The following is a 26,960-nucleotide window of genomic DNA, read 5'->3' on the forward strand; positions in this document are numbered from 1 at the left end:
TTGAGTCAATATTTTTATTAACACACATTTTTCAAAGTTTGTACAAACCAAAACATTCCTGTGTTTCAAAATGTCCATTATACAAACATACAAATGAACAAAAGGTGTTACCAAAAGTTAGCTACTCAATTTCATGGTAAAACAGTGTCATGATTTTTAAAAACCAAAATTTCAAGACTGAGGTTTCTTCCTTCACCTTTTGGAACTTGTGGAAAGTTAGAAAATGTGTGAATCTGCTTTATATTAAATGCCAAGACCTTAAAAAAAGATTTAGTATAAAACTAAGTATGTGTTTTTATATTGTCACTTCATGAAACAGAATTTCTCAAGTCTTCCAAATTAAAAAAACCCAAAAAACCATGACTGTTAATATTTTTCCACAATCATTTCCCCATAGTTAAACGTAAATGCATCTGAAAAATATTATCTGACAGTTTATCTTTACCTAAAAGTTTCTCATTCAAAAAGTTACAAAACTATTTAGCACTGCCATTTCCCTTGCTTTGAAGGGAAAATGACCTCCCCCACTAGAGTGAGATTGAAGCAACATGGTCCATTGTTTCTTCTCAGAAAGAAGCTACCTATTTCCACATCTCTGTCCAATTCTGTGCATGGCTCCACTTGTGAGAATGTCATCATAAATTATAAGCATCTGCCTCTAGGAAATGCCTAGCACGTTACACTGACTGCTTACAATTTTGGTACACTGAGGTACAAATGTCATCTGCCCTCGTGGTTACCTCTAGCCATAGTACCCCTCCCCTGTGCACTAATTTCAAGGTAGTTGATTTTACTGTGTTTCGTGGCACTTACACATCTCTCATTTCTTTCACAAACATCCCATAGAGGACCTGAGAGAATGGCTAGAAGTGTAAATCTATCTCCTCTCCTGGAAAAGTAAATCCATGTGCCTATTGGGTCAAGAAGGGAAAACAGGACACAAACAATTCTAGCTGAGGCCAAGCTGCTTCTGACAAGCACCTGTTTTCAATACATTTCCGTTAAAAGCAGGGAGTGTACAGGCTGGGGTGGGTGAGGAGGAGTGGGGAGAAGATACAGTGATATTATTTCTCCCAATCAGATTCAGAATCCATACTTGAGCAGCTTGCACTGACTCCCCAAATGCTCTGTAGTTCAAATATTATCTCATTTTGATCTGCTCATTAAAAAAAATGTTCTCTAACAACAGCCCAATATAACAACTGATACAAGGGTATTTTTCTTTTTTAAAAAGAAGTGGCAGTGTGAGAATTTAAAATCAGTCACATAAAACAATCAAGAAAGGGGTAGAGGAGGGAAATGTCCAGTAAAACCTGGACAACCTTTCTTTCTGCCCTTATTTAAAAAGACAGACTGTTCAAATCTCCCTTAAGTATCTTCTTAAATGCTCTTCCAAGAAATCTTCCAAAAGGCACTTAACTTCATACTTATACACTGAATTATTTCACCTCAGCAATCAGTTTTTAAGACTCCAAGGTAACAAGAAAAGGTCTTATTCCTTTACTAAAAGGTAGAGAGTAGAACCTTTTTTTTTTTTTAAAGAGGCATCACTTTTACAAGAACAAGCTAGGCTAATCATTATTCCTTTATCAAGAAAAAGTTTCTTTTTTTAAAAAATAAATAAAACTCTGGCTATACATAGTACAAAGTTCATACATAATATACCTGGAGAAAAACCCAAGAGTATACCCTGAAGCAAAAGATTTATTGGAGAGAGAAGGCCTCTTCCCTTGTACCAAGTCTTAAGGTGGCAGTTTTCAAAGTTCAGAGGATGGCAGTGATATGTAATTAATGCCAAACGATTTGCTCATGGGTATGGCAGGATGCAATGATGGACCAGAAAAAAAAAAATTATTCTGCACATAACACTGAGCAGTGACCACCACACACACACACACACACACACACACACACACACACAGTAGTACCCAAAGAGAGAGACAGAGTAGTATGGGGGTAGGCGGGGGGAGGAGTGAGAGTATGAGACAGAGAGCTTGGAACCCCAAACATCCAAGCATGCAGTCATGACACAGCATGAACCAGGTGTTTCCATTCAGCCCACTGCAATCCCACAAAGAAGGATAACTGTAATAAAATAGAGATTTCTTAAGAAAGCTTGCAATTCCCAGATAACAGCCAGGCCACCAACCCTAACCCAGGAAACCCCTTTGCTGTGGCTGGAAGCCTCCTTATGGTCTCTCATGGAGAAGTTATAGCTCCTGACTTCTCTGACTTCTTGCTCTTGGACAAGGCAGCTGCCTGCTTCAGGAGTTCTCGGTTTTTGGCCTAAACAAACAAAAAATCAGAAAAAGAAGGATGTTTTAACAGGACAGGACATGTTTTTCATGCAGATGCTAAGGCATACAATGTAGAGGGTCAGGAAGAGAACAAGTTCTAGAGATAGAAAACAACAGAAAGCTCTAGGGCTTGGTTCAGGGGAAGACAGTGTTTGCTGGAGGCTAATCAGCACACTTCAATCTCCTGGGATCCACTGTTACAAAAGGGTGCTTTATGAACACAAACAAACCAGAGTGCCTTCACATGCTGGATAAACAGAATTCATAAACCAGACATCTGGAATCACATCTGGCTTACCCAAAAATCAAAACACACATTTATTAATTCCACTGTTTTTTGAGGGAAAAAGATCAGAATACAGCCAACCATGAAACAATAAAAGACAGCTACAAGGTGGATTAATGTGAATTTGTCAATACCCTGAGATAAAGAAGTCTGAAAGATAATCACTTAAAACACAATCAGCTAAATACACCAGGGCTACCACATAAAATAAGCAGACTCACCTGCAATTGCTCTGTGACTTCTTTGTGAGTTTTCTCCATCTGGTTCATTTTGGCTCTCATCTGAGATTCTTGGTATTGAAAATCAGCCTTCAACTCTGTGATCTGAGGGGGAAACAAAAAAGGCAGAGTGACCAGAAGAAAGCTGTGTCCAATTCTGTGCATGGCTCCACTTGTGAGAATGTCAACAAAAAATGTTCTGATACCAAAGAACTAACGGTTTTCCAAATGAATGAAATCCAGGGCTCTCCTGAAGATCCAGAACTACATCAAAACCAGGGGATTCTGTATCCTATTTTTTCTAAAGATTTCCTGAAAATTACACAAAATCCTGACATATCATCTCTCATATTTCATCACTGGCAGGTTTTAAAGATTTTATGTATTTAATACATGCCAATAATCCTCCAAAAAATCAGTGATTATAATACAATATGACCGACGGTTTGAGAGAAGCCAGGAGAATAACAGCTGTTGCCATTTATTGAATTTTTAACTTATTCTAGGCAAAATGTTTGAGAATATATACTATATATACATATATACATGTAGTTTTTGTTTGTTTGTTTTAGTAATCTCTATACACAGCATAGAGCTTGAACTCACGACCTCAAGATCAAGAGTTGCATGCTCCTCCAACTGAGCCAGCCAGGTGCCCTAAACTGTTTGATTATATTATTTCATTCTATCCTATGATAAACCTTTGGGGAGGCAATATTATTTTTCCCATTTCATAGATGGGAAAACTGAGGCTTAGAAAGGGTTAAGTAACATGGCCAAGATCATACATGTTATCAAGTGGCAGAGCTAGAATTCAAACCCCAGGCCTTCTTCTATTGACTATGCTATTCAAGGAGCAAAGAGAGATGTCTAGGTTTTTGTTTTTGTTTTTTGTTTTTTGTTTTTTTAGATTTTATTATTTATTCATGAGAATACACAGAGAGGAGACAAAGAGAGAGAGGCAGAGGCACAGGCGGAGGGAGAAGCAGGCTCCATGCAGGGAGCCCGACGTGGGACTCAATATGGGGTCTCCAGGGTCACACCCTGGGATGAAGGCAGGCGCTAAACTGCTGAGCCACCTGGGCTGCCCGAGAGATGTCTATGTTGAGAAGTGATGTGTGAGCTGAGTTTTAAGGTACATGAGGTACAATTGGCACACAAGACAAGGAGAAGGGCATCCAAGCAAAAGAAACTATATGGGCGTAGCCAGAAGGTTTGAGGTAACCAACAACTTGTTCGAATGACTAATGAGCATGGAAAGTGGCAGGTGATGATGCTACAGATAAGCAGGCATGAGGTAGCAGGACCTATGTTCCAAGCCAAGGAGTGTGACCTTGATCCTGAAAGTGATGAGAAACAACCTATTTGTTTTTGGCCCTTTTAAAAACCCAAACTTCGCAAAGTAATAGAAACAAGTGTTCATTTTATCTCTATTTTGCAAAATCCTTTTATGTGCCATTTTCACTTAGTCCATGAAGAAAATATACCTAAGTCTACTTTCATCTAACAGTCATGTAGTAAAGTGGAAAGAATACTGGTCTCTCCCCATGAATCTCCACCTTACCAGCAGAAGAAAGCACAGGCTAGTAGAAAGAGCAGTAGTCAGAAAAACTGGAGTTACTCTGTTCTGCCATTTACTAGTTGTGTGATTTGGTACATCATTTAATATCTTTGGGTCTGTTTCCTCATCTGTAAAATGAGGTCGAAATTAGATTGAAAGAATGAATGTAAATATTTTAATATTATAAATGCCTTTGGCTAGCCATTCAGATTGAATCCTAGCAAGAAAACATACAGCCTCAAGGAAGAAAACACAACTAGGAGAAGGAAGCCTAAGAGGAAAAATATTGGAGGCTCCCTTCATCTATGACATGATGATAACAATAATTCCTCTCTTAAAGGGCTATTTTTTTTTAAGATTTTATTTATTCATCAGAGAGAGAGAGTGAGAGGGAGGCAGAGACACAGGTAGAGGGAGAAACAGGCTCCACGCCAGGAGCCCAACGTGGAACTCGATCCCGGGTCTCCAGGACCACACCCCGGGCCAAAGGCGGCGCTAAACCATTGAGCCACCAGGGCTGCCCTCAAAGGGCTATTATGAGGATAAATGAGTTAATACATGGAAAGTATGCAGAAGTGTTAGGTACACAGTTAAGTATCCAATAAAAGTTAGCTATTATTGTTATTAATATATTAAGACAAAAATGAGATATTCTTTACAAACCCAATAAGATAAATAGACCTGAATAGAAGAAGGATTTTAAAAAATTCCCTTAAAGAGGGAGAATAACTGTTAGACCAGAGTAAGACTTTACTGAAGATACTAAGGTGTTTAAAGAATGGGTCACTCAGGAAGGGAGTTGTCAGTAATGGAAGCAAAGTGATGTAAGAGTCATGGAGGAAGGCCTACCTGAACATTGTCCAGGAAGGAGGGAGACCTGGCCCACATATTTTGAGTATTAGTGTCCCACAGATATGGTCATCCCAATAATAGAGATGGAGACATCAGATTCTCTTAGCCTGAGAGCATTAAAAATTCCAATTATATAACTACCTCCTCTTGTCCCGACTCCATGCTTATTCAGCACCTTCTGATTACAACCTTCCAAAGCAACTCATGCTGAGAATAGTAGTGAGTTATGCCCCCACTGTGAATTAAGAGGGGCACTGTCGTTTTAATTGGTCAGTACCAAATAAATATCAGTTATTTGGTATCAGTACCAAATAAACATCAGTTAGCACCGTGCCCTATTGCACCACATGCTTACCCTTGCATCATTCTGGCCTGAAAGGTATTAACAAAACTGTACCTTCTTCTCTTTCTCTAAAATCATTTGATCCTTTTGATGCAGCATCTTCTTCAAAGTGGCCACTTCTTCCTTCAGCTGGGCAATGATGACAAAGTGGTCAGTGCCTGGTGAGTCCAGAGCCAGGTCTGGGGAAAAGCTGAGTAGAAATATAGAGGGGGAAAAATAGTAACTTGGAGGGATAAACCTTTGTCTACTTGAGGACACACCATAGGCCACTTGACTACAAGCTCAAGGGTAAGAACAACTATTTGAATTCCCAGTGGTAAGCACAATGCTCCATATATGCCAGACTCAACAGACTTTGCTAAACTGTACAGGCAAGGTGATCATAACTACACCAACCAAATCAAAACCCATAGCATTTCTGCAGCATCTCCTCTCACATTCAAGATGAAAACAAACGCATTTTCTAAAAGCCAAGGACATTTTGTTTCAGGTGCATTGAAAATCCCCAATTATTCATGGGTGAAACAGTCATTTTTTTGTAATTAAATAATTACCCTAGAATCTGGGTAAGTTATCAATTGTAAGCTCATGTATTTTTCTTTTAGAGCTCCCCACAGAGCTCATCTTTTGGTTATTTTCTGCCGCAAAGCTTTTATGATGTGGTACAACTGCTAAAAAGCTGTTGCATGGGGTGCCTGGGTGGCTCAGTCAGTTAAGTGTTTGATGTTGGGCTTCTGGCTCAGTGGAGTGTCTACTTCTCCCTCTGTCCCTCTCCCAACTCATTTTTTTTCTCTCTCTCTCAAATAAATAAACACACACACACACACACACACCCCTACTGCATTCCATACCAGAAGCAGTCAGTCCCTTTTAAATTAACAGGAAGGAAGCCAACTTCCCCTACACTGTAACTGGCCTGTTGACCACCACTTCCAGTATCAAGAATTCAGTGATATTTAGTTAGAAAAGGAACAAAGAGGTGGCAAACCCAGAGTCACACCACAACCTGGATTTGCAACAGATTCTTCTCAGTAACAGTACCTGAGCACTTCATTTTTTCAAAGTGCCAAGTGAACTCTGTCTTTTTAGCAGTGTCTTCTAACCAGGCCCAGTGCCAGGGAATCTAACCTGTAAACCCCTGAAATTGTACATATAATTCAGTGTATACATATAATGAGTGGTTTTTAGGGTGAAACTCCATAGCTTTCCCGGTTGGTCAGAGATGTCTTAAACTCAAAACAAGTTAAGGAATCATTGCCATGAAAGTCATATACTGTCAGTGTCCAGAGTCTTCCCAAAGGTGGTTCTTACTCTTCCCAGGGCAACCTTTAAAGTAAAACACAAACCTGTTTTTCCTAAGCAGACACTGGAATATTAATTCCCAGCTCCCTATATCAATATAGCAATGACTCTAGTTCCCCCTTGCTGTTGGTTCGTTCCTACTTCTTGAACTATATCTAATAACCAGTACTTCTCTATTTAGGTAGAAACTCAAAAGAGCAAGCGGAATCACTGGACATCCTCATAGTTACCAAACATTTCTATGACTAGAAGACACAGTCCGTTGATAAGAATATTCTCTCTTGGGATGCCTGGGTGGCTCATTGGTTTAGCGTCTGCCTTCGATTCAAGTCGTGATCCCAGGGTCCTGGGACTGAGTCTTGCATCAGGGTCCCTCTGCCTGTTTCTGCCTCTCTCTGTGTCTCATGAATAAATAAAATCTTAAAAAAAAAAAAAAAAAAAAAAAGAATATTCTCTCTCGGTATACATGAAGCACACGAGGAGAATGTCAGAAGAATGTACCAGTGCTTTCATAAATGATGAATGTCCAGAATTACTGGGTGACAAAAAGTAATAAATGTCATATAATAAAACAAGGCACGCAGGAGAAAATACTGAAGGAACCCATCAAAGTCTCCACCAATTTCAATACCTGCCAAGGGACTTTCTTCCCTCAATCCAAAGAATTTACTTAAACCCATAACCAGAATGAAAATGAAACGGAGTAATGGGGTAGTATAAATCTTGGGGTCCCAAAAATGCCCTTCTCTATTTGCTTCTTGAGAGGATTCTTTCCATACCAATATGTTACTGACAAGACCAGTTGTGTTTATCCTATGTTACGGCCTGACCTTTCTAACTTTCTAAGCTTTTTTTTTTTTTTTTTTTTTTTTTCTGGAAAGCAAATGAAAGCAGATGGCTAGATTATCAAGGCAGAAAATCAGATTCAGTCTCTTTCCAAGTATCTCTAATGAGAAGGAACTCACTATTTCTCTAGGAAGCTTCTTGTCTTTTCCAAACCTTTTAATATAAGACCTCAAAGACCACACAAAGTAAGGCTAATCTTTCAGGCATACTTCAAATGCAGAATGAAATAAAACAATGAAGAGGGGTGCCTGGTTGGCTCAGACAGTGGAACATGTGACTTGATCTTGGGGTTGAGAGTTCAAGCGCCACACTGGGTGTAGAGATTATTTATTTATTTATTTATTTATTTAATTTTTTTTTTTTTTTAATTTATGATAGTCACACACACACAGAGAGAGAGGCAGAGACACAGGCAGAGGGAGAAGCAGGCTCCATGCACTGGGAGCCTGACGTGGGATTCGATCCTAGGTCTCCAGGATCGCGCCCTGGGCCCAAGGCAGGCGCCAAACCGCTGCACCACCCAGGGATCCCGAGATTATTTAAAATAAAATCTAGGCAGCCCAGGAGGCTCAGCAGTTTAGCGCCACCTTCAGCCCAGGGCCTGATCCTGGAGACCCAGGATCAAGTCCCACGTCAGGCTCCCTGCATGGAGCCTGCTTCTCCCTCTGCCTGTGTCTCTGCCTCTCTCTCTTTCTCTCTCTCTCTGTCTCTCATGAATAAATAAATAAAATTTTAAAAAACTATGAGGAAAGGAAAGGAATATCCTTTAGAAACAATAAACCACAAGGTGAGCCTGGGCGTCCCATTGTTGAGAGTGCTTTATTATCATCAACAGAACAAACAAAAAAAGTAGCTGGTATATTTTCTCTGGTAAGGAAAGATAGAAATGAACTCAGATTTTCCTCAAATTGAAGTTTTTCCTACAATGTAACAAACTAGAATATATGAGAGGGAGGCTATGAATTCTGCAAGATACTTAAAAAAAAAAAAAGGCAAAAACCCATTTTAGAAGTACAAAACTATTCAAGAGGTACCTGGGTGGCACAGCTGGTTGGGTGTCTGACTCTTAGTTTCAGCTCAGGTCCTGATCTCGGGGTCATGAGATTGAGCCCTATGTCAAAGTCTGCACTCAATGCAGAGTCTGCTTAGGACTCTCTCCCTCTGGACCCTCTGCCCCCTGAATAAATAAATAAAAATCTTTAAAAAATTAAATAAAACTATTCAATTAAAGGTTTTATTAAAAAACCTAGGGGTGCCTGGGTAGCTCAATTGGTTAAGCATCTGACTTCAGCTCAGGTCATGCATGATCTCAGGGTCCTAGGATCAAGCCCCATGTCAGGCTCCATGCTACTGTGGAATCTGCTTCTTTTTCTCCCTCTCCTTCTGCCCCACCCCCTGCTCATATATGCTCTCTCTCTCAAATAATAAAATATTAAAAAAAAAAAAGAAAACCAACCTAAAGCGATGCATTCTTCCTGTATGATACGGAAGGCTAATGGAGAAGTAAAAAGAAGAGAAAAAAAAATCAAACATGCCTCAAAACTTACAAACTAAAAAAAAACAACAAAAAAAAACCTTACAAACTAAGAGAGGAGAATGTGGGAGAACAGCGAGGTGAATGGAAAGTTGTCAGGAGAAGCCTGCAAAAGATAGGAGGGGATGACAAGGGCAAAGAAAAGAGCATATGTGGATATTATTTTTATATGTTTCTTTTTTTTTTAAGATTTTATTTATTCATTCATGAAAGAGAGAGAGAGAGGCAGTGACACAGGCAGAGGGAGAAGCAGGCTCCATGCAGGAAGCCTGATGTGGGACTCGATCCCCAGACTCCAGGATCACACCCTGAGCCAAAGGCAGATGCTCAACCGCTGAGCCACCCAGGCGTCCCCATATGTGGATATTTTAAAAGTGGGGCCAGGAAAGTAGACTGTGATGCACTGAAAATGGGGAGGCAGCTACAGTGGAGCGCTCAGAAGCGAGCCTGTTTACATCTGGTACAGAAGTGAATTCAAGACAGATACTCAAAAAAAAGACTAGGGCTTTACATGACATTACAAAGGGGGCCATCAAAAAAAGGCTTGCCAGAATGTTTTCAAAGTAAGGGGCACCTGGGTGGCTCAGTCAGTTGGGTGTCCCCACTCTTGGTTTCCACTCAGGTTGTGGAATCCAGCTCCATGCAGAGCTCCATGCTCAGTGAGGAGTCTGCTCGAGATTCTTTCCCGCTTTACTTCCCACTATGTGTATGCACACACTCACTCTCTCTCTAAAATAATCTTTAAAAAAAATGTTTTCAGAGACGCGTGGGTGGCTCAGTGGTTGAGCATCTGCCTTCGGCTCAGGGCATGATCCAGGGATCCAGGATCGAGCTCCACACAGGGCTCCCTGTGAGGAGCCTGTGTCTCCCTCTGCCTATGTCTCTGCCTTTCTCTGTGTCTCTCATGAATAAATAAATAAATCTTCAAAAAAAAAAGAAAACTTAAGTTTAGCTTTGTATATCCAAAGCAATAGACAACAAGAATAATGGCAGTATCTTAAGAACAAAAGCTCAAAGGTAAACTTTAAGGGCTCATTGGCTCAACTAAAGGTTTTTTTCAGGTCATTCATATACAGTCTGGGTCATAAATGAGCACAAAATAGAAATGATGAATCTAAATGCTCTGGGTCTTGGCCTAGACCTCTACAAAGGCAGGAATCTCAGAAAGGTTCACCCCTAGACATGGTTTTTGGAGGATCATGCACCCTGGCAGAAGTGATGGCAATCTTCATAATGGCCAGAATATCTGCTGAGAGAACACTAAAGCTGACCAGAAAAGATGGTCTTCATAGTTCCTTCCCCAATATAATTTGAATACATAATTCATAATTTGTCCAACATTTCCAGAAGGTTCATTTCAAGAAATACAAATCAATGATACTAGAGGATAAAAAGACCTTGTAGTGGTGACTGGGTGGCTCAGTCGGTTAAGCACATGACTTGGTTTTGGCTCAGGTCATGATCTCAGGGGTTTTGGGATTGAGTCTTGTGTTGGCCCTGTGCTTAGTGGGAAATCTGCTTGAAGATTTTCTCCCTCCGCCCCTCCTCACTTCACACTCTCTCTCTCAAATAAATCAATAAATCTTAAAAAAAAAAGAAAGAAAGAAAGAAAGAAAGAAAGAAAGAAAGAAAGAAAGAAAGAAGAAAGAAACAAACCTTGCTGAATCTGAAAGCAAGTTAATAAAAAAGGTAATAGGAAAGAATAAATTTCACAGGTGCTCTGTGCTCCCCTAAACAAAAGCCCTGGTAAGCCTATGTGCTACTCTACTCCCATACCTACCACTGGCTGGGAAGGAGAACTGACACTGGGAGTTTTCAGAATGGAGATGATTCCAAGGATTTTGGGGGAGAGTATGTCAGTGTCTCACTGGGCCTGGGATGCAGAAACAGAAAAATGGGTGGCCCCAAGACTTGGTTGGGAAGCAGTCACTGCACCAACATGGATGGGGCACTCTAGATATTGGGATAAAGTAGCTTACAAGAGAAAGCATTGCTCAGACGGAGAAGGGAAAGCAACAAATAAAAATATACATTTAAACAGGTTTAAAAATAAGTAAAAATATTTAAATACATCTTGTTCTCTGCTGATTTGGTATCTGCACTCATAGACTAAGCAATACTGCCTTAATTCCAAATTGTCACTGCTCCACCTCTCAAGACCAACTCCTGCCCTGCCTGGAGGAGGCCACAGGCACAGATCAAAGTAAAAAGCATATAGCTCCTAACTTCTTAGAATTAGTGTGGGGGAGTTATTTGTGGACAATAGAATTCAGTTGCTGTTAAATCCAGTTATATGTATTTGTCTTTTAATGACAGGATTAGAGTTATAAACCAATATTGGCGCTGCTTATTCATAAGCTATCAAGTGGCTAATGTAATAATGTTCCTCAGAACCTCAATAACAATCCTAGATAAGGTCCAAGGCATACCCTGTTTCAGTAACTGTATATGCAGCACCTCAAATGGAAGGATGTACACACACCAACTGGCTTACCTGTCTCCATTAGTTGTGATTGACTCAAACTTGGATTTTTTCTTTGGGATTTCATTTTGAATTGAAGACGTAGAAAGTGTTTTCTGGCTTTTAATGCAAAAATAGAGAGATACATATTAGAAATCAAAGATTTATAAAACACCACAATAAAAGTTTGTTAAATGGGACCAACATATCATAGCTCTTCCATACAGTTATTCTTGATTACTAAAATCTACCACGGTGTTGATTTCATAGGTCTTATAGGTGCATGGGCAGCTCACTTTCACAGGCTCCCCCCCAAATTCTTAGCTTTAATTAAATATTACCTACTTTATTAACAACCTATTAAAATTTTAGTAAGAAGTATAATCTACTTTATAGCTAAAAAGTAATCTTCTAAAACATTTTTAAATTTTTTTAATTTTATGTAGGATCCATCCCTAAAGTGTGGCTCAAATTCATAACCCTGAGATCAAGAGTCACACACTCCACCAACTGAGCCAGCCACCCCTTAAAAAGTACTTTTACATTTAATGATTCATATGCACCTCCAATTCTGTGAGGTATATACAAGGTACTATTTCTAGTCTGCAGAAACTGATGCTCATCAAGGTTATCTGAACTACCCAAGGATATACAGCTAGTCAACGGTGAAGCTGGGACTAGACACCAGGTTGAACTCCTAGTCCAATTCTTCTTCACTACAGTTCTGTGAATCTAATGAGTCCCACAACACCACTAAAAATCATTTTGGCCCCAGTGAGTTCATCCTCAAGTAAGACCTTTTCTTACTTGATCTCTTCAATAATTGATACCACTGACCTTGCTAACCTTCTCCCCTTCCAACTACATCGAGGAGTAACTGACAAACTATATATGTAAGGTATGTAATACGACAGTTTGATATACATATATGCTATGGTATGATTACCAAGATTAAGATAATTAACACAGGGATCCCTGGGTGGCACAGCGGTTTGGTGCCTGCCTTTGGCCCAGGGCACGATCCTGGAGACTTGGGATCGAATCCCATGTTGGGCTCCCTGCATGGAGCCTGCTTCTCCCTCTGCCTGTGTCTCTGCCTCTCTCTCTCTCTGTGTGACTATCATGAATAAATAAATAGAATCTTAAAAAAAAAAAAAAGATAATTAACACATCTATCACCTCACAGTTACCTTGCTTTTTATAGCAATCTACTCTCAGCAATTTTCAAATATATAATACCATTTTTAAAAATATTTTATTTATTTATTTATGAGAGATACACAGAGAGAGGCAGAGACATAGGCAGAAGAAGCAGGCTCCCTGTGAGGAGCCCAATATGGGACCTGATCCCAGGACCATGGGATCATGCCCTGAGCCGAAGGCAGATGTTCAACCACTGAGCCACCCAGGGGTCCCTATAATACCATATTAATGTCACTCTGCTGTACATTAGATCCTCAGAACTTTTTCTTTTTTTTAAGATTTTATTTATTTATTCATGAGAGACACACGGAGAGAGAGGCAGAGACACAGGAAGAGGGAGAAGCAGGCTCCACGCAGGAAGCCAATGTGGGACTCGATCCTGGGACTCCAGAATCATGCACTGAGCCAAAGGCAGACACCCAACCGCTGAGCCACCCAGGCATTCCCAGAACTTTTTCTTCTTATAACTGAAAGTTTATATATCCTTTGACCTAACCTCCCCACTTCCCACTTTCCTCAGCCCCTGGCAACCACCATTCCAGTTTCTGTTTCCATGAAATTGGCTTTTTTTTTTTTTTTTTTAAGATTTATTTATTTATTCATGAGAGAGACAGAGAAAGAGAGGCAGAGACACAGGCAGAGGGAGAAGTAGGCTCCTCATAGGAGCCCGATGTGGGACTCAATCCCAGATCCTGGGATCACGACCTGAGCCAAAGGCAGCCACCCAACCTCTGAGCCACCCAGGCGTCCCTGAAATTAGCCTTTTAAAAAGATTTCATGTAGAAGTGATACCACACAGTATGTGTGTGTGTGTGGGGGGGGGGGTGAATATATTTTCTTTATCCATTCAACCACTGCAGAACATTTACATTGTTTCCATCTCCTGGCTATTATGAATAAAGGTGCAGTGAACATAGGGTGTAAATATCTCTTCAAGATACTGATTTCATTTCCTTTGCATATATACCCAGGAATGACTATTGGATCAAATGATAGTTCTGTTTTTAATTTTTTGAGGAACCATCATACTATTCTGCACAATGGCTGTACCAATTTACATTCCTACCAATGGTTCCCTTTCTCCACAACATCACCAACATCTGTTATTTCTTATCTTTTCCCTCCTTTCTTTTTTTTTTTTTAAAGTAATCTCTACACCCAAAGTGGAACTCAAACTCATGACTCAGATCAAGAGTCACATGCTCTACCGACTGAGCCATCCTAAAAGATGTGAGATTTCTCATTGTGGTTTTGATGTGCATTTCCTTGATGATTAGTGATGTTTAGCACCTTTGCATGCATTTATTGGCTATCTGTATGTCTTCTTTGGAAAAATGTCTATTCAAGTCCTCCGTCCATTTTTAAATTGGGTTATTCACTTTATTATTGAGTTGTATGAATTCTTCATATATTTTTTATATTAACCCTTTATCAGGTATATGGTTTGCAAATACTCTATCCCTCTTGAGTGCTTCTGGAGTTCTGTTCTCAGCCTCCAACTTGAATTATATCATCCAAGAACGTGGTTTTAACAACTACTTACATGGGTTGGAAAGGGTGTTCCCTTAATGTGATTTCATGGACTCTATCCTAGATTCTATTGAATTTAAAGCCTGGAGTAGAGCAGCAGGAATCCACACTTTATAACAACTTCTATTCCCACCGACTCTTATGTGCTACCAATGGGCCATATCCAAATCTTTCTTTTGAGTTCTAAGCTGAGCTCCCACAAAATAATAACTCTTGATCCTCTAAATTCAACTTTTTATTTTTTTAATTTAAAAAAATATTTTATTTATTTGAGAGAGAGACAGAGAAAGCACAAGTGGGTGGGGTGGGGAGCAAAGGGAGAGAGAGAAGCAGGCTCCCAGCTGAGCAGGGAGCCCCTTGTGGGGCTCGATCCCAGAACCCCGGGATCATGACCTGAGCTGAAGTCAGACACTTAACTGACTAAGCCACCTAGGTGCCCCACATAATCAACTTTTTAAAACTGAACTTCTCTTCTTCCTATATTCTCTCTCGGTTAGGAATCTACTATTTATCCAAGTAAAAAAACCTCAGAATTATCCTTTGCTCACCCAGCTCCGGTCCATCTACCTATTCATCAAATTACCTAAATTTCTCATAATTTTCCCTCTAAACTATTTTCCTGAATCTGTGTCTTTAACCTGTAGTGCTATGGCCTGAGTTGAGATTCTAATATTAACATTTCTTACCCTGGACTCTTACAAAAAAAGCTTCTTAACTAGCCCCCAGTCTCTTTTTCTTCCAATGTATTCACTACAATAATCAGAGTTATTTTTTTTATGGACCACAGGATCAGGTTCATGCTCCTTAACACATCTGCAGAATCCCTTTTACTCCCATTCCCTGGCTCCCAAACATAAGGTCCAGCAACATAAAAGGACTGCAGTTCCCCAGGGTTCCATATGGTCTCATGCCCTCCGTGTCTCTGCAAACACTATTCCCTCAGCCTAGGATGCCTCTGCCCATTCCATCTGACAATTCCAACTCATCCTAAAATCCAGCTCCAACACCAGCTCAGAGCTCTCTCTGAGCCTCTGTCTGTTGCCTGACTTCCCAAGGCAGTTAATTACTACTGCCTCTCATGCCTGTATCTTGATGTTTCCACTGTGGTGTTCATTGAATTATATTGCAATGATTTGATTACAAGCCTGTCTTCCCTACCAGACTGCATACTCTTGGTAAGCAGCATGATTCTTTTATTCATCTCTGCCTTCCTAGCAGAATCCCTGGCCCATGGGAGTACTTAATAATGTTTGCTAAATGAACAAACAAAATCATAATGGTAACAATAACAAACAGTAACTAAAATATACTGAATGCTTCCTTTATGCCAGTGATAAAACTAACCACTATGCACGCACTATATAATTTATCTTCACAACAATTCTATCAGGTGATATTCTTATTTCCCTATTTTACAGATGAAAAAGCTTGCCCAAGATCCCACACAGAGAACCTGGTAGAGTTGGGATTCAATTCAGAGCCAAAACTCTTAACAAAAACTTCAGATACTCTGAAAGGAAGCTAAGACTGCAATGAAAGGACATCTTTTTGACTAGATCTCATCAGGACAAACCTAGAACATTAACCTCCTGGCCAAATGTGCATTAAAAAAGCTGCATACAGGGATCCCTGGGTGGCGCAGCGGTTTGGCGCCTGCCTTTGGCCCAGGGCGCGATCCTGGGGACCCGGGATCAAATCCCACGTCGGGCTCCCGGTGCATGGAGCCTGCTTCTCTCTCTGCCTGTGTCTCTGCCTCTCTCTCTCTCTGTGTAACTATCATAAATAAATAAAAATTAAAAAAAAAAAAAAGCTGCATACAGGGGATCCCTGGGTGGCTCAGCAGTTTGGCGCCTGCCTTCGGCCGAGGGTGTGACCCTGGAATCCTGGGATCGAGTCCCACATCAGGCTTCCTGCATGGAGCCTGCTTCTCCTCTGTCTGTGTCTCTGCCTCTCTCTCTCTCTCTCTCTCTCTCTCACTCTCTGTCTCTCACGAATAAATAAATAAAATCTTAAAAAAAAAAAAAAAAGCTGCATCCCTCAGAAAGTGAAATGTCCAATCCTCTAAGGAGATAACCCACTCCAAGGGTGAGGAGAACATCACAGGGAAAGTAGAACAAGTTCCATAAACTTTTTAGACACAATACAAACCAAGTCAGGAAATCCTGATACCTTATGAATCTCACTGGCGCTTGGAAGACACATGAACTGTAAATTACGGTAAAGGAGATTCCTCCTAAGGCTAGTAACTAGAGAGAAAAGACTAGGAAAATGTACACCAAATGGTATCATCCCGGCTAATTGTGTTTCTATCCGACCAACCAGTACCTCTAGCCCCATCTTACGCATCTTGGGGTTACCTGTTATAATGGCTGCCACCACTCAGTCGATACTGTTCCTTCTCCTGGTGGCTGGCACGGGAAGAGCTGCTCAGATGTTTCCTCTGCTCTTTGGTCTTTTGAAGGACCCGTTTGTATGAAAGTGTGCACAGCCAACACAGCAATTTCCCATCTACCTGAGAGACAAAGAGACAAAGATAAAGATAAAGAAGAGGGAATGTAGTACATCGGTACTACAGAATATAGGTATTGGGAGTTAGAACCTCTGGGTTAAGTCCCAATTCTGTCATTTATGTGGTATGTGAACTTAGGCAAGTCTTCTACCTCAATTAAATCTCCCTATGTCCTGTGAAGCAGTTACTGTTATTTCCCACTGGAAAAATTATGAAATTGATGCATAATAAAAGTAAGTAACTTGCCCAGGATCATTTTGCTAGCCCAGGCCTATGGGATTGCAAAGTTTATATTCCAATGATTATAATATGCTACCTCCTGATTCCTAAAACAGCTTTTCAGATTCAGGGGAAAGGTGCTCTGGTTGTCAGGCAGGAGTATTCTGATCATCCGGATCCCTGGGTGGCTCAGAGGTTTAACATCTGCCTTCAGCCCAGGGTGTGATCCTGGAGTCCTGGGATCAAGTCCCGCATCAGGCTCCCTGCATGGAGCCTGCTTCTCCCTCTGCCTGTGTCTCTGCCTCTCTCTCTGCCTGTCTCTCATGAATAAATAAAATCTTTAAAAAAAAGTATTCTGATCATTGCAGAGTCATTGTAAATTAATGAATATGGTTAGCAAGAATCGGCTCTTGTGAGCCTAAGCATCTCCAAAGAGTTCCTCTGGACACTGAAAAAGTTTCTGTACTATATTCTTTCATTAAAAGAATATTTATTGAAGAGAACAAATTGATAGTTGCCAGGGGTGGAGAGTGGGACATAGGTGAAATGAGTGAAAGTAGTGAAAAGGTATAAATATCTACTTACAAAATGATTATAATATACAGTATGATGACTATAGTTAATAATACTATATTGCATATTTGAAAGTTGCTAAGAGAGTAAATCTTAAAAGTTTTCATCACAAGAAAAGCAATTCTATAACTGTGTATAGTGATAGATGTAAACTGGATTTATTGTGGTGATCAATTTCCAATACATACAAATATTGAATCATTATGCTATATATATGAAGCTAGTGTATGTCAATTATACCTCAAATTTAAAAATATAGGGGATCCCTGGGTGGCGCAGCGGTTTAGCGCCTGCCTTCCGCCCAGGGCGCGATCCTGGAGACCCGGGATCGAATCCCACGTCGGGCTCCCAGTGCATGGAGCCTGCTTCTCCCTCTGCCTGTGTCTCTGCCTCTCTCTCTCTCTGACTATCATAAATAAAAATTAAAAAAAAAATAAAAATAAAAATATATAAAATAATCACTTTTTCCTTTTTTTTTTTTTTTAAGATTTTATCTATTTATTCATGAGAGACACAGAGAGAGAGAGAGATAGAGACAGGGAGAGGGAGAAGCAGGCTCCATGCAGGGAGCCCAACGCAGGACTCGATCCAGGAACTCCAGGATCACGTCCTGGGCCGAAGGCGGCGCTAAACCACTGAGCCATCCAGGCTTCCCTCAGTCACTTTTCAAAAAGTAGAAGTACAAATTTTCACAATAAATAACAGCAAGTTGGAGATATATTTCAGATTAACATTTTGGCCATGTTTGGTAAAACAACTAAAAGGGAGAGGAAATAGGTCTCAATAAAAGTATCACTCTTATCAATCTAAATATGCATGTATAAATTTGTTTACATAATTTATATACTATAATACAAGGGGGGCACTCTCTATGTGCCAGATCACTGGGAATGTGGCAGAGAACAAGATGGACAAAGAGCTCATGTTCTAGTGCAGGTGGACAAACATAGAAGCAAATAAACAAGATAATTTCTCACAATGTTACATGCTATGAAGGCAATATAACAAGGGGTGAGTAAGTTAGTAAGGGTCTCTGTGAAGAAGTGGCATCTGAGTTTGAGAAACCAATTAAGATGCTTTAGAAAATGATGTTATCAGGCAAAATGACAGCTAGCACAAAGGTGGGAATGACACTGGCACACCTGAAGGGCTGAAAGATAGCCAGTGTGGCCGAAATAGGCAAGGGGTGGGAGATGTGATGTCAGATGAAACTGAGAGGCAGGTGTGGGCCATGCAGGCCAGGAAAGAGGTTTGGGTTTTATACTGGAGGGTTTTTAACAGAACAAATCTATATCACTTTTATTCTACCAACGTATCATCATCACTCCACATAGGGCTCTCCTCTATGTCATCTTGTGATTTTTAACTTCAACAGATAGAAACATTTTTTTTTAATTTTTTTTTTATTATTTTTATTTATGATAGTCATACAGAGAGAGAGAGAGAGGCAGAGATACAGGCAGAGGGAGAAGCAGGCTCCACGCACCGGGAGCCTGACGTGGGACTCGATCCCGGGTCTCCAGGATCGCGCCCTGGGCCAAAGGCAGGCGCCAAACCACTGCACCACCCAGGGATCCCCAACAGATAGAAACATTTAAAGAGTCATATAGTGAAATTGGTAATGTATCTTGCTTAAGTCACAATCTCTCCTTTATAGAATTAAATAAAATTCTGTGAATCACCACTTCACTTATATGGGATATTGACCACTGTCATTTAGATTCTTATGAAATACTAACTTATGAAATATTAGAATATAATGGCCCAGGGGTGCCTGGCTGGCTCAGTCAAAAGAACATGCAACTACTGATCTCAAGGTCATAAATTCAAGCCCTACCTTGGATGCAGAAATTACTTAAATAAATACTTAAACATAAACACAGATATTTTTTAAAAAGAATTTAAATTTTTTTTAAAAAAAGAATATAATTGTCCACATTTGGTAAATGAAGAAAACAAAGGCTGAAAATCTTCAAGGTCAATAAAAACTAGAAGAACTGAGAATTCTCTATTATAGGTCTTTTTTTTTTTTTTTTTTAAGTAGGCTTTTTTTTTTTTTTTTTTAAGTAGGCTTTTTTTTTTTTTTTTAATTTTATTTATTTATGATAGTCACACAGAGAGAAGAGAGAGAGGCAGAGACAGAGGCAGAGGGAGAAGCAGGCTCCATGCACCGGGAGCCCGACGTGGGATTCGATCCCGGGTCTCCAGGATCGCGCCCTGGGCCAAGGGCAAGCGCTAAACCGCTGCGCCACCCAGGGATCCCTTAAGTAGGCTTTAAGTAGGCTCCACATCCAGCATGGAGCCTAACATGGGGCTTGAACTCATAACCCTGAGATCAAGACCTGAGCTGAGATTAAGAGCCAGATGCTCAACTAAGTCACCCAGGTACCCCACCCCCCCTTTTTAAAGATTTTATTTTTAAGAAATCTTTACACCCAACATGGGGCTCAAACCCATAATCCCAAGATCCAGAGTCATGTTCCACCAACTGAGCCCAACAGGCACCGCTGTTTGACACAAGTGACCCACCTTAATTTCTCTGAAAGACAAAAAAAAAAAAAAAAAATCAACAGAAACAGAGATTTACCTTCTTTCTATCATCTTTCCTGTCAAATGCACACTGTTGTTTACACTGTTCACATGAATATGGTGGTCCATACTTCTTCTCTGAATTCGTGCATCGCTGGCATTTGTTGCCAATAAATGCTGCAATTATGTTGCAGTACTGACAAGGTTTGGGCTTAAAGAGAAAAAAAGGTCAACTAAGTACATTATAAAATATGAGTGCATTTTTAAAAGCAATAATTCCTATTACACAGTTCATTAGTCACTGTAAAAATGTATTCCCAACTTCATACATTTCCTTCTATACCAATCAAATTCCTAACACTATTTAAAGTGTTTTTCTGCACAGCTATTGATTTTAAAACAAACAAAAAAATAACAAAATCCCATTAGTGTATACACTGGGACTTCTATAAGAAACTCAACAGAACCCATGCTTTGAAGAAATCAGCATGTGCTTCCAAATTTCTCAAAAGGCCATTTTGCCATTATCATTTTATTATAGGTTAGGAGAATGCCTGGAAGGACATAGTATCCAGAATCCTAACACTGAGAGACGAAAAAAAATCCATTCATCAAAATAAATAGTCAACTGCTACCAAAGAGGTCACATTGTAAGATCCATCTTTGGATTCTTCTTTTCATACTGATTACTGAAGCTCTCAAAGAAAATTATGATGACAATCTTGCCATCATGACCATAAACACAGAACAACTCAATCTGAAGTATTAGCTAAGCTTAAAAGCTCAAACACTAAATAAACTCTGAGAAAATATTTACCCATAACCAGTTCTACTAAAGATATTATAATTACATTAATAATCCACAGAATGTAAGGTTCCAAGAGGCCTGAGTATTCATTGTTCAGTACAGAGAAACTCTACTTACCGTTCCATATAACTGCACATTCTGAGCACATTTTTTGCATATTGTATTGGTTTTACTGTTAAGGAAAAAAGAGACACTTTTTTTAAAAAAAGAGGCTTTTATAAGAAAAAAACTTGTTTTACTTACAACATCTGAAAACTGATTCCTCCTTAAGCCCACAGAATTTACTCATTGCTAAGTGCCAAGGAGATATGTGGTCTGGATACTTGGTTAACTGAAGGTTGAGTATCTGGCCACTAACTCTTTTATTAATTATCCAGGTTGTTAAGTTTATTAGCTCAGATAAAATGAGACTTTCATTAAAATGGTGAGTTATGGGACAGCCCGGGTGGCTCAGCAGTTTAGCGCCGCCTTCGGCCCAGGGCGTGATCCTGGAGACCTGGGATCAAATCCCACATCAGGCTCCCTGCAAGGAGCCTGTTTCTCCCTCTGGCTGGGTCTCTGCATCTCTCTCTCTCTTTCTGTGTGTCTCTCATGAATAAATAAAATCTTAAAAAAAAAATGGTGTTTTTTTTTTCCTAAAGATTTTACTTATTTATTCATGAGAAACAGAGACAGAGAGAGAGCGGCAGAGATACAGGCAGAGGGAGAAGCAGGCTCCATGCAGGAAGCCCAATGTGGGATTCAATCCTGGGACCCCAGGATCATGCCCTGAGCCGAAGGCAGGCGCTAAACTCCTGAGCCACCCAGGGATCCCAAGTGGTGAGTTATTTCTGATTATCACATCTCCAAGTATTACTAAACAAAATGATCAAATATGGACACAACTCTCAAAAGAATATTATGTTAGACTGAAATGGACTAGCAGTAATTCTCAATTTGGATAAACATCTGAGAAACCTGAGGTGAGAAATAAAATATAATATATGTTTGGAATACAAAGTTAGTAATTCTATCCATGTTGACCTTAATCTGTCTACACTCTCCTCTGTAAGGAAAAGCATAGGAAAATCCCAGATGTGAGGAAATAGATGCTATGACCAAATATTTTGTCAATATTTCCAATTTCTCTAAGAACTAAGCACTGACAAAAATAAAAACATCTTCTGTCTTGTGAAGGTCCAGAGGTCATAACATGACCTAAATAAATATCAAAACTGATAAACTGCCTTGGGGAAAAAAATCATCTTCAAACAAAGTCTAATTCTTCACAAATGCTTGATGTGCAACAATAAACAATATTCTGGGGCTGAAAATAAAATCACATAAAAATCCAGTCTATTAGCTATTTTGTGATTATTTTCTCATAAAGTCCTATAAAAGTGACCATAAAGTTAAAACAAAGAAAAACCGCAAAGTAGAAAATATTTAAATAAAATGAAATATTCAAACGAAATAGTTTCCAGGGCAATTTTCTATTTTCTACCATTTTAAAGAGGCAGTACAAAGGGACACCTGGGTGGCTCCATGGTTGGGCGCCTGCCTTCGGCTCAGGTTGTGATCCCGGGATCCGGGATTGAATTCCGCATCGGAGTCCCTGCAAGGAGCCTGCTTCTCCCTCTGCCTGTGTCTCTGCCTCTATCTCTCATGAATAAATAAATAAATCTTAGAAAAAAAAAAAAGGCAGTACAAGAAGTGCAGTGTATTTAAAGGAAACTTTTTTAAAAAAAGATTTCATTATTTATTCAATAAATATTTCAATATTTATTTGAGAGAAAGAGAGCATGTGAGAGAGAGAGAGAGAGAGAGAGAGAGCGCGTGCGAGCATAAGCAGAGGGAGGGGCAGACTCCCCACTGAGCAGGGAGCATGATGCAGGGCTCCATCCCAGAACCTGGGATCATGACCTGAGCCGAAGTCAGATGCTTAACCAACTGAGCCACCTAAAGGACGCTCTTTTAGAAAGAAGATTCACTTCAGTGATTCTGTGATGTTGAACATTTTGGTTTATACTTACATTTATTACTGAAGAAGTGGGATACACACACACACACACACACACACACACACACTCCTGAAATTAAAAAAAAAAAAAAACTATTTCTATGATCCATCTTGAATCCATTTTTTTTATTTAATTTTTTAAAGTAATCTCTATACCCAAGATGGGGCTCAAACTTACAACCTGGAGATTAAGAGTTGCATGCTCCACCAACTGACCCAGCCAGGTGCCCTCTTCTTCAATCAATTTTTAAATGTGGTGTGAATTAATGGTTAAACTTCACGTCACACCCCACACCCAAAAATAAATTCAATATGGATCATAGACCCAAATGTAAAATCTAAAACTTCTAGAGTATGCTGTTAGAGTATGCCCTGTATGTTTCCATTTCTATGAAGTGCTAGAACAGGTAAAACTGATCTATGGTGGAAAGGAAAATCAGAACCGTAGCTGTATGGGAAAGGCAAGAAGAGTAGGGATTGAGTGGGACGAGGGATGAGAAGATTCTCTGAGGGTGATGGTAATATTCTACATTTGAAAGGGGTTGGGGTTATACAGATGTATACTGTTTGCAGAACTCATCAAATGATGTACTCAAGATTTGAGCATTTCACTGTGTGCAAATTTTACCTCTAAAAAAATGAACTATAAACAAATATCAGACTTCATTGGTGATATGCACGCTTACTGCTTAGGATCAAATATACTGATGTCCACAACTTTAAAATGCATCACAAACAAGTTAATACACTGATGCGTAGATGCAAATACAGTAAATGTAAATTGTAGAATCTAAGTGGTGAGTATATGAGTGTTTACTGCCTAATTCTTTCAACCTTTTCTGGTTTGAAAACATCCATAATAAAATGTTGGGGAAAATGTTCCTGGAACTGAAATAAGACTGATTAAAACTAGGTTTCTAGGTCTATGTGTGAGCCAGCAAATAGGTCTCACCCTGAGTTAAGGAACTTATTTACAGTTGCAGTCCCACAGAACTTACTGTACCAATAAATTACTTTGCTGCTATTGAAAGTCTTCCAAAGATTTGTGTTTACTCACACCTAAATGTTTTTCACATTTTTAAAAATGAGATTTACATCAGGCAAATGAGTTTCAAGTGTGACTAGGGCTCACAAACCCTTTATCACAATTGTCACATTTCTGGGACGCCTGGGTGGCTCAGTGGTTGAACCTCTGCCTTTGTTTCTGGGATCGAGTCCCACATCAGGCTCCCTGCATGGAGCCTGCTTCTCCCTCTGCCTAAGTCTCTTCCTCTCTCCTTCTGTGTCTCTCATGAATAAATAAATAAAATATTAAAAAAAAAACAATTATCACATTTCCAAAAGTATCTTCTTTTGGCTTATAAATTCTTGGAGCTCTGAACATAAACATACTGAAACAGGAGACTCATATTTTACTGTTGTGGTTTCTTAGTGTCATAAAGATTATATACACAATGTAAAATGATCAAGGATCTGAAAAAAAAGATAACTTTAAAAATTTAAGCAATCAATGGAGAACTAGGGAACAATATGTGTATTTTGTATTTGTCAATGTGTTATAATGAAAAACTGCAGAATCTGTGTATAATGCAATCAATTACACATCTGTCCATTGAAAAGCAGCTAATTACAGATTTTAAGAGGAAAAAGCCTATTAACTAACATCTTCATGGTCAATAAAAACTGTACCTCTCTTGCTGGTACTCAGTTCTACAGTAGGTGCACTTCACAACAGGGTGTGCAATCCGACATTCCTGAAATGAAATGAGGATATAATTTTAAAAGGCAGTCAGAAATGGCAACAGCCTTCAGTAGGAGGCAGAAGACCTAGGTACTATTCCCAGCATATCCACTGTGCTTGAGTGAGTCACTTGAACTTTCTGGGCCTTATTTTTCTCTTCTGTCATATTGGCATTACTAGGCTGCACTGATGTGAGAATTGAGAATTTATATGGAACTAGTCATAAACTATAAAACAAAAGTATGTATGAATAAGCCTCAGACAAGAAATCAGAAGCCCCAGATTCTAGTTCTGGTTCTGCCACTTGCACTGTTTGATTTTTTGAACAGGTTCACTTGTGAAATGAAAATGCTAAATTAAAACCATTATTGCTTACCTATAACAAAGTTCCTTAAAATCAATATATATATTTCAAATATATATATATATATATATATATATATATGGCCTAAAAAAGCCACATATATATATATATATATATAATATATTTTAATCATATAAAATCTGAGCTCTCCTACAGGGTAAACAGTGACAAAATCATGGCCATTTGAGGCAATAGTGACATACAGTGATGAGTTACCCCTATCAGAGTCACAAACTCTGGATTATCTGGGACTATCTCAAAATCACTCTCAGGCCGGGTTGGTGACTTTAAACTGTCGCCTCACAGCACTTCTATTAAATAGGCAAAGCAGGATGAAGCAACTCAAACGATAAAAAGAACTTGGACCTTCAGGAATAAAAAGTGAAGAGTAGTTGGTTAGGGCCAGGGGCGAAGGTCATCAACTGGATGCTGAAAAATCCTTTTGCTTTGTACGCTTCGCTGTGGGGCTTTTCTATAAAGCCTCGCCACCTCCAACTCTGAGACTGGCTGGAAAGTGCCCGCGAGGCGCCCGAGTTGGGAGACTCTCCTCCCAGGCAGCACCCAACTCTGGAGTTCAGTTCCCGGCGGGGCAGGGGGTCCCTCGGTCTGCAACCAGCGGCGGCGAAGCCAGCCCAGGATGGATCTCGGTGCGGCTGGTCGGGGGCGAGCAGAGGACCCGCTGTCCGCTCTCGGGACCTCAAGGGGTCCGAGAACAATCCCCTCGCGGTTGCTAAGCAGCCGGACACGCCGGCCGCGGGGGCCCGGGAGTCCCCACGTGCCCCGCTGGCCCCCAGCGGAGCGGGTGAGGCGCCTCAGCTAGGCGGGCCTGCCACGCCCTGCCCGGGGGACCCCGCCGAACGGCCCCGCAGAACAGGGGGCTCCGGGCCGCGCCTCCAGCGTCCCAGTTCCCGGCCGCCGCCCCAGCCCGCGCACCTTGCACAGCTGCTGCCCCTGAGACAGCGCCTCGAAGGGGAAGCGCTGGTGGCACTTGGTGCAGGCGTAGAGCGCCGCCATGTCCCGCCCGGGCCGCGCTCACCGCCCAGCCGGCCCGGCCCGCCGCTTTATCTGACAGTCTGAGGGACAAGCTGGCGGCGGCGGCGGCGGCAGGCTGCGGCTGCGGCGGGCGGGCGGGCCGGCGAGTGCGGGCGGATCAGGGCGGGCGCGGCGGCGCTCTTCGCCCGGTCACTGGTTCACCTCGACGTCCATCAAGCACGAAGGGGCGGAACACAGAGGTTATGACACCCCTGATTGGGTCGGGACTGGAGTACGCCACTTCTGACGCGCGCGGCCTCGATTATGTAAAGCGCAGTCACGCGGGGGCGCCACTAGGAGGTACCTTCTCCCGCCCGGGACCTCGGAAGCGCCCAGGCTCCGCCCACCTCGCTCTTTGTTCCCGCCCTCGCCCCGCCTCCCCCGGTCGCGGTCGCAATCGCGCCTCTCGCGATACCTCCGCGGAGTTGTGATGTTTTGGTTTCCATGGAGCTGCCTTCTGGGAGTCGGAGGGGTGCGGTTGGGCGGAAAGCTGGGCATTGTTGAACTAGAACTCGGGCAAGATCCCGTGCCTGAAAAAGGTGTGTGTGTGGGTGGGGGTCTTGTAAAGAGAACACACAGGGAGGAAGAAGAGGAAACCATGAGAGACAATATAAGAAGTGTGCTCTCTGTCGGAGATCCCTAAAAAGGAGAAGAATTCGAGGATCGTTGACCTCCAGAGAGGAAAGGGGAAGCTCCAGAGAGAGGACCCCTATCTTGAGGAAGAGGGCCGCTAGAGTGATGACAGCCCCTCCA

General features: G+C 40.9%; 1 protein-coding gene across 1 annotated transcript; it reads right to left on the reverse strand.

Annotated features, from left to right (window-relative positions):
• On the reverse strand, positions 1–26,567 carry FAM76A (family with sequence similarity 76 member A). Its single transcript, XM_072827572.1, has 9 exons — positions 26,109–26,567; positions 24,760–24,824; positions 21,189–21,243; positions 20,322–20,474; positions 16,791–16,945; positions 11,734–11,820; positions 5,612–5,747; positions 2,805–2,906; positions 1–2,286 (listed from the first exon to the last, which is right to left on the reverse strand). Exons 1-9 carry the CDS (start codon positions 26,187–26,189, stop codon positions 2,200–2,202), a joined length of 921 nt encoding a protein of 306 aa, XP_072683673.1. The 5' UTR covers positions 26,190–26,567; the 3' UTR covers positions 1–2,199.
• Positions 26,568–26,960: the final 393 nt, after the last annotated feature.

This window comes from Canis lupus, chromosome 5, assembly GCF_048164855.1.
Source record: "Canis lupus baileyi chromosome 5, mCanLup2.hap1, whole genome shotgun sequence".
In the NCBI taxonomy this organism is placed as follows: domain Eukaryota; kingdom Metazoa; phylum Chordata; class Mammalia; order Carnivora; family Canidae; genus Canis; species Canis lupus.

Coding starts and splice junctions, on each gene's coding strand:
- FAM76A (XM_072827572.1), bottom strand. CDS start 26,189: ATGGCGGCGCTCTACGCCTGCACCAAGTGCCACCAGCGCTTCCCCTTC. Junction 24,825..26,108: donor AGGGGCAGCAGCTGTGCAAG/GTGCGCGGGCTG, acceptor ATTTCATTTCAG/GAATGTCGGATTGCACACCC. Junction 11,821..16,790: donor GGTGGCAGCCATTATAACAG/GTAACCCCAAGA, acceptor TTGCATTAAAAG/CCAGAAAACACTTTCTACGT.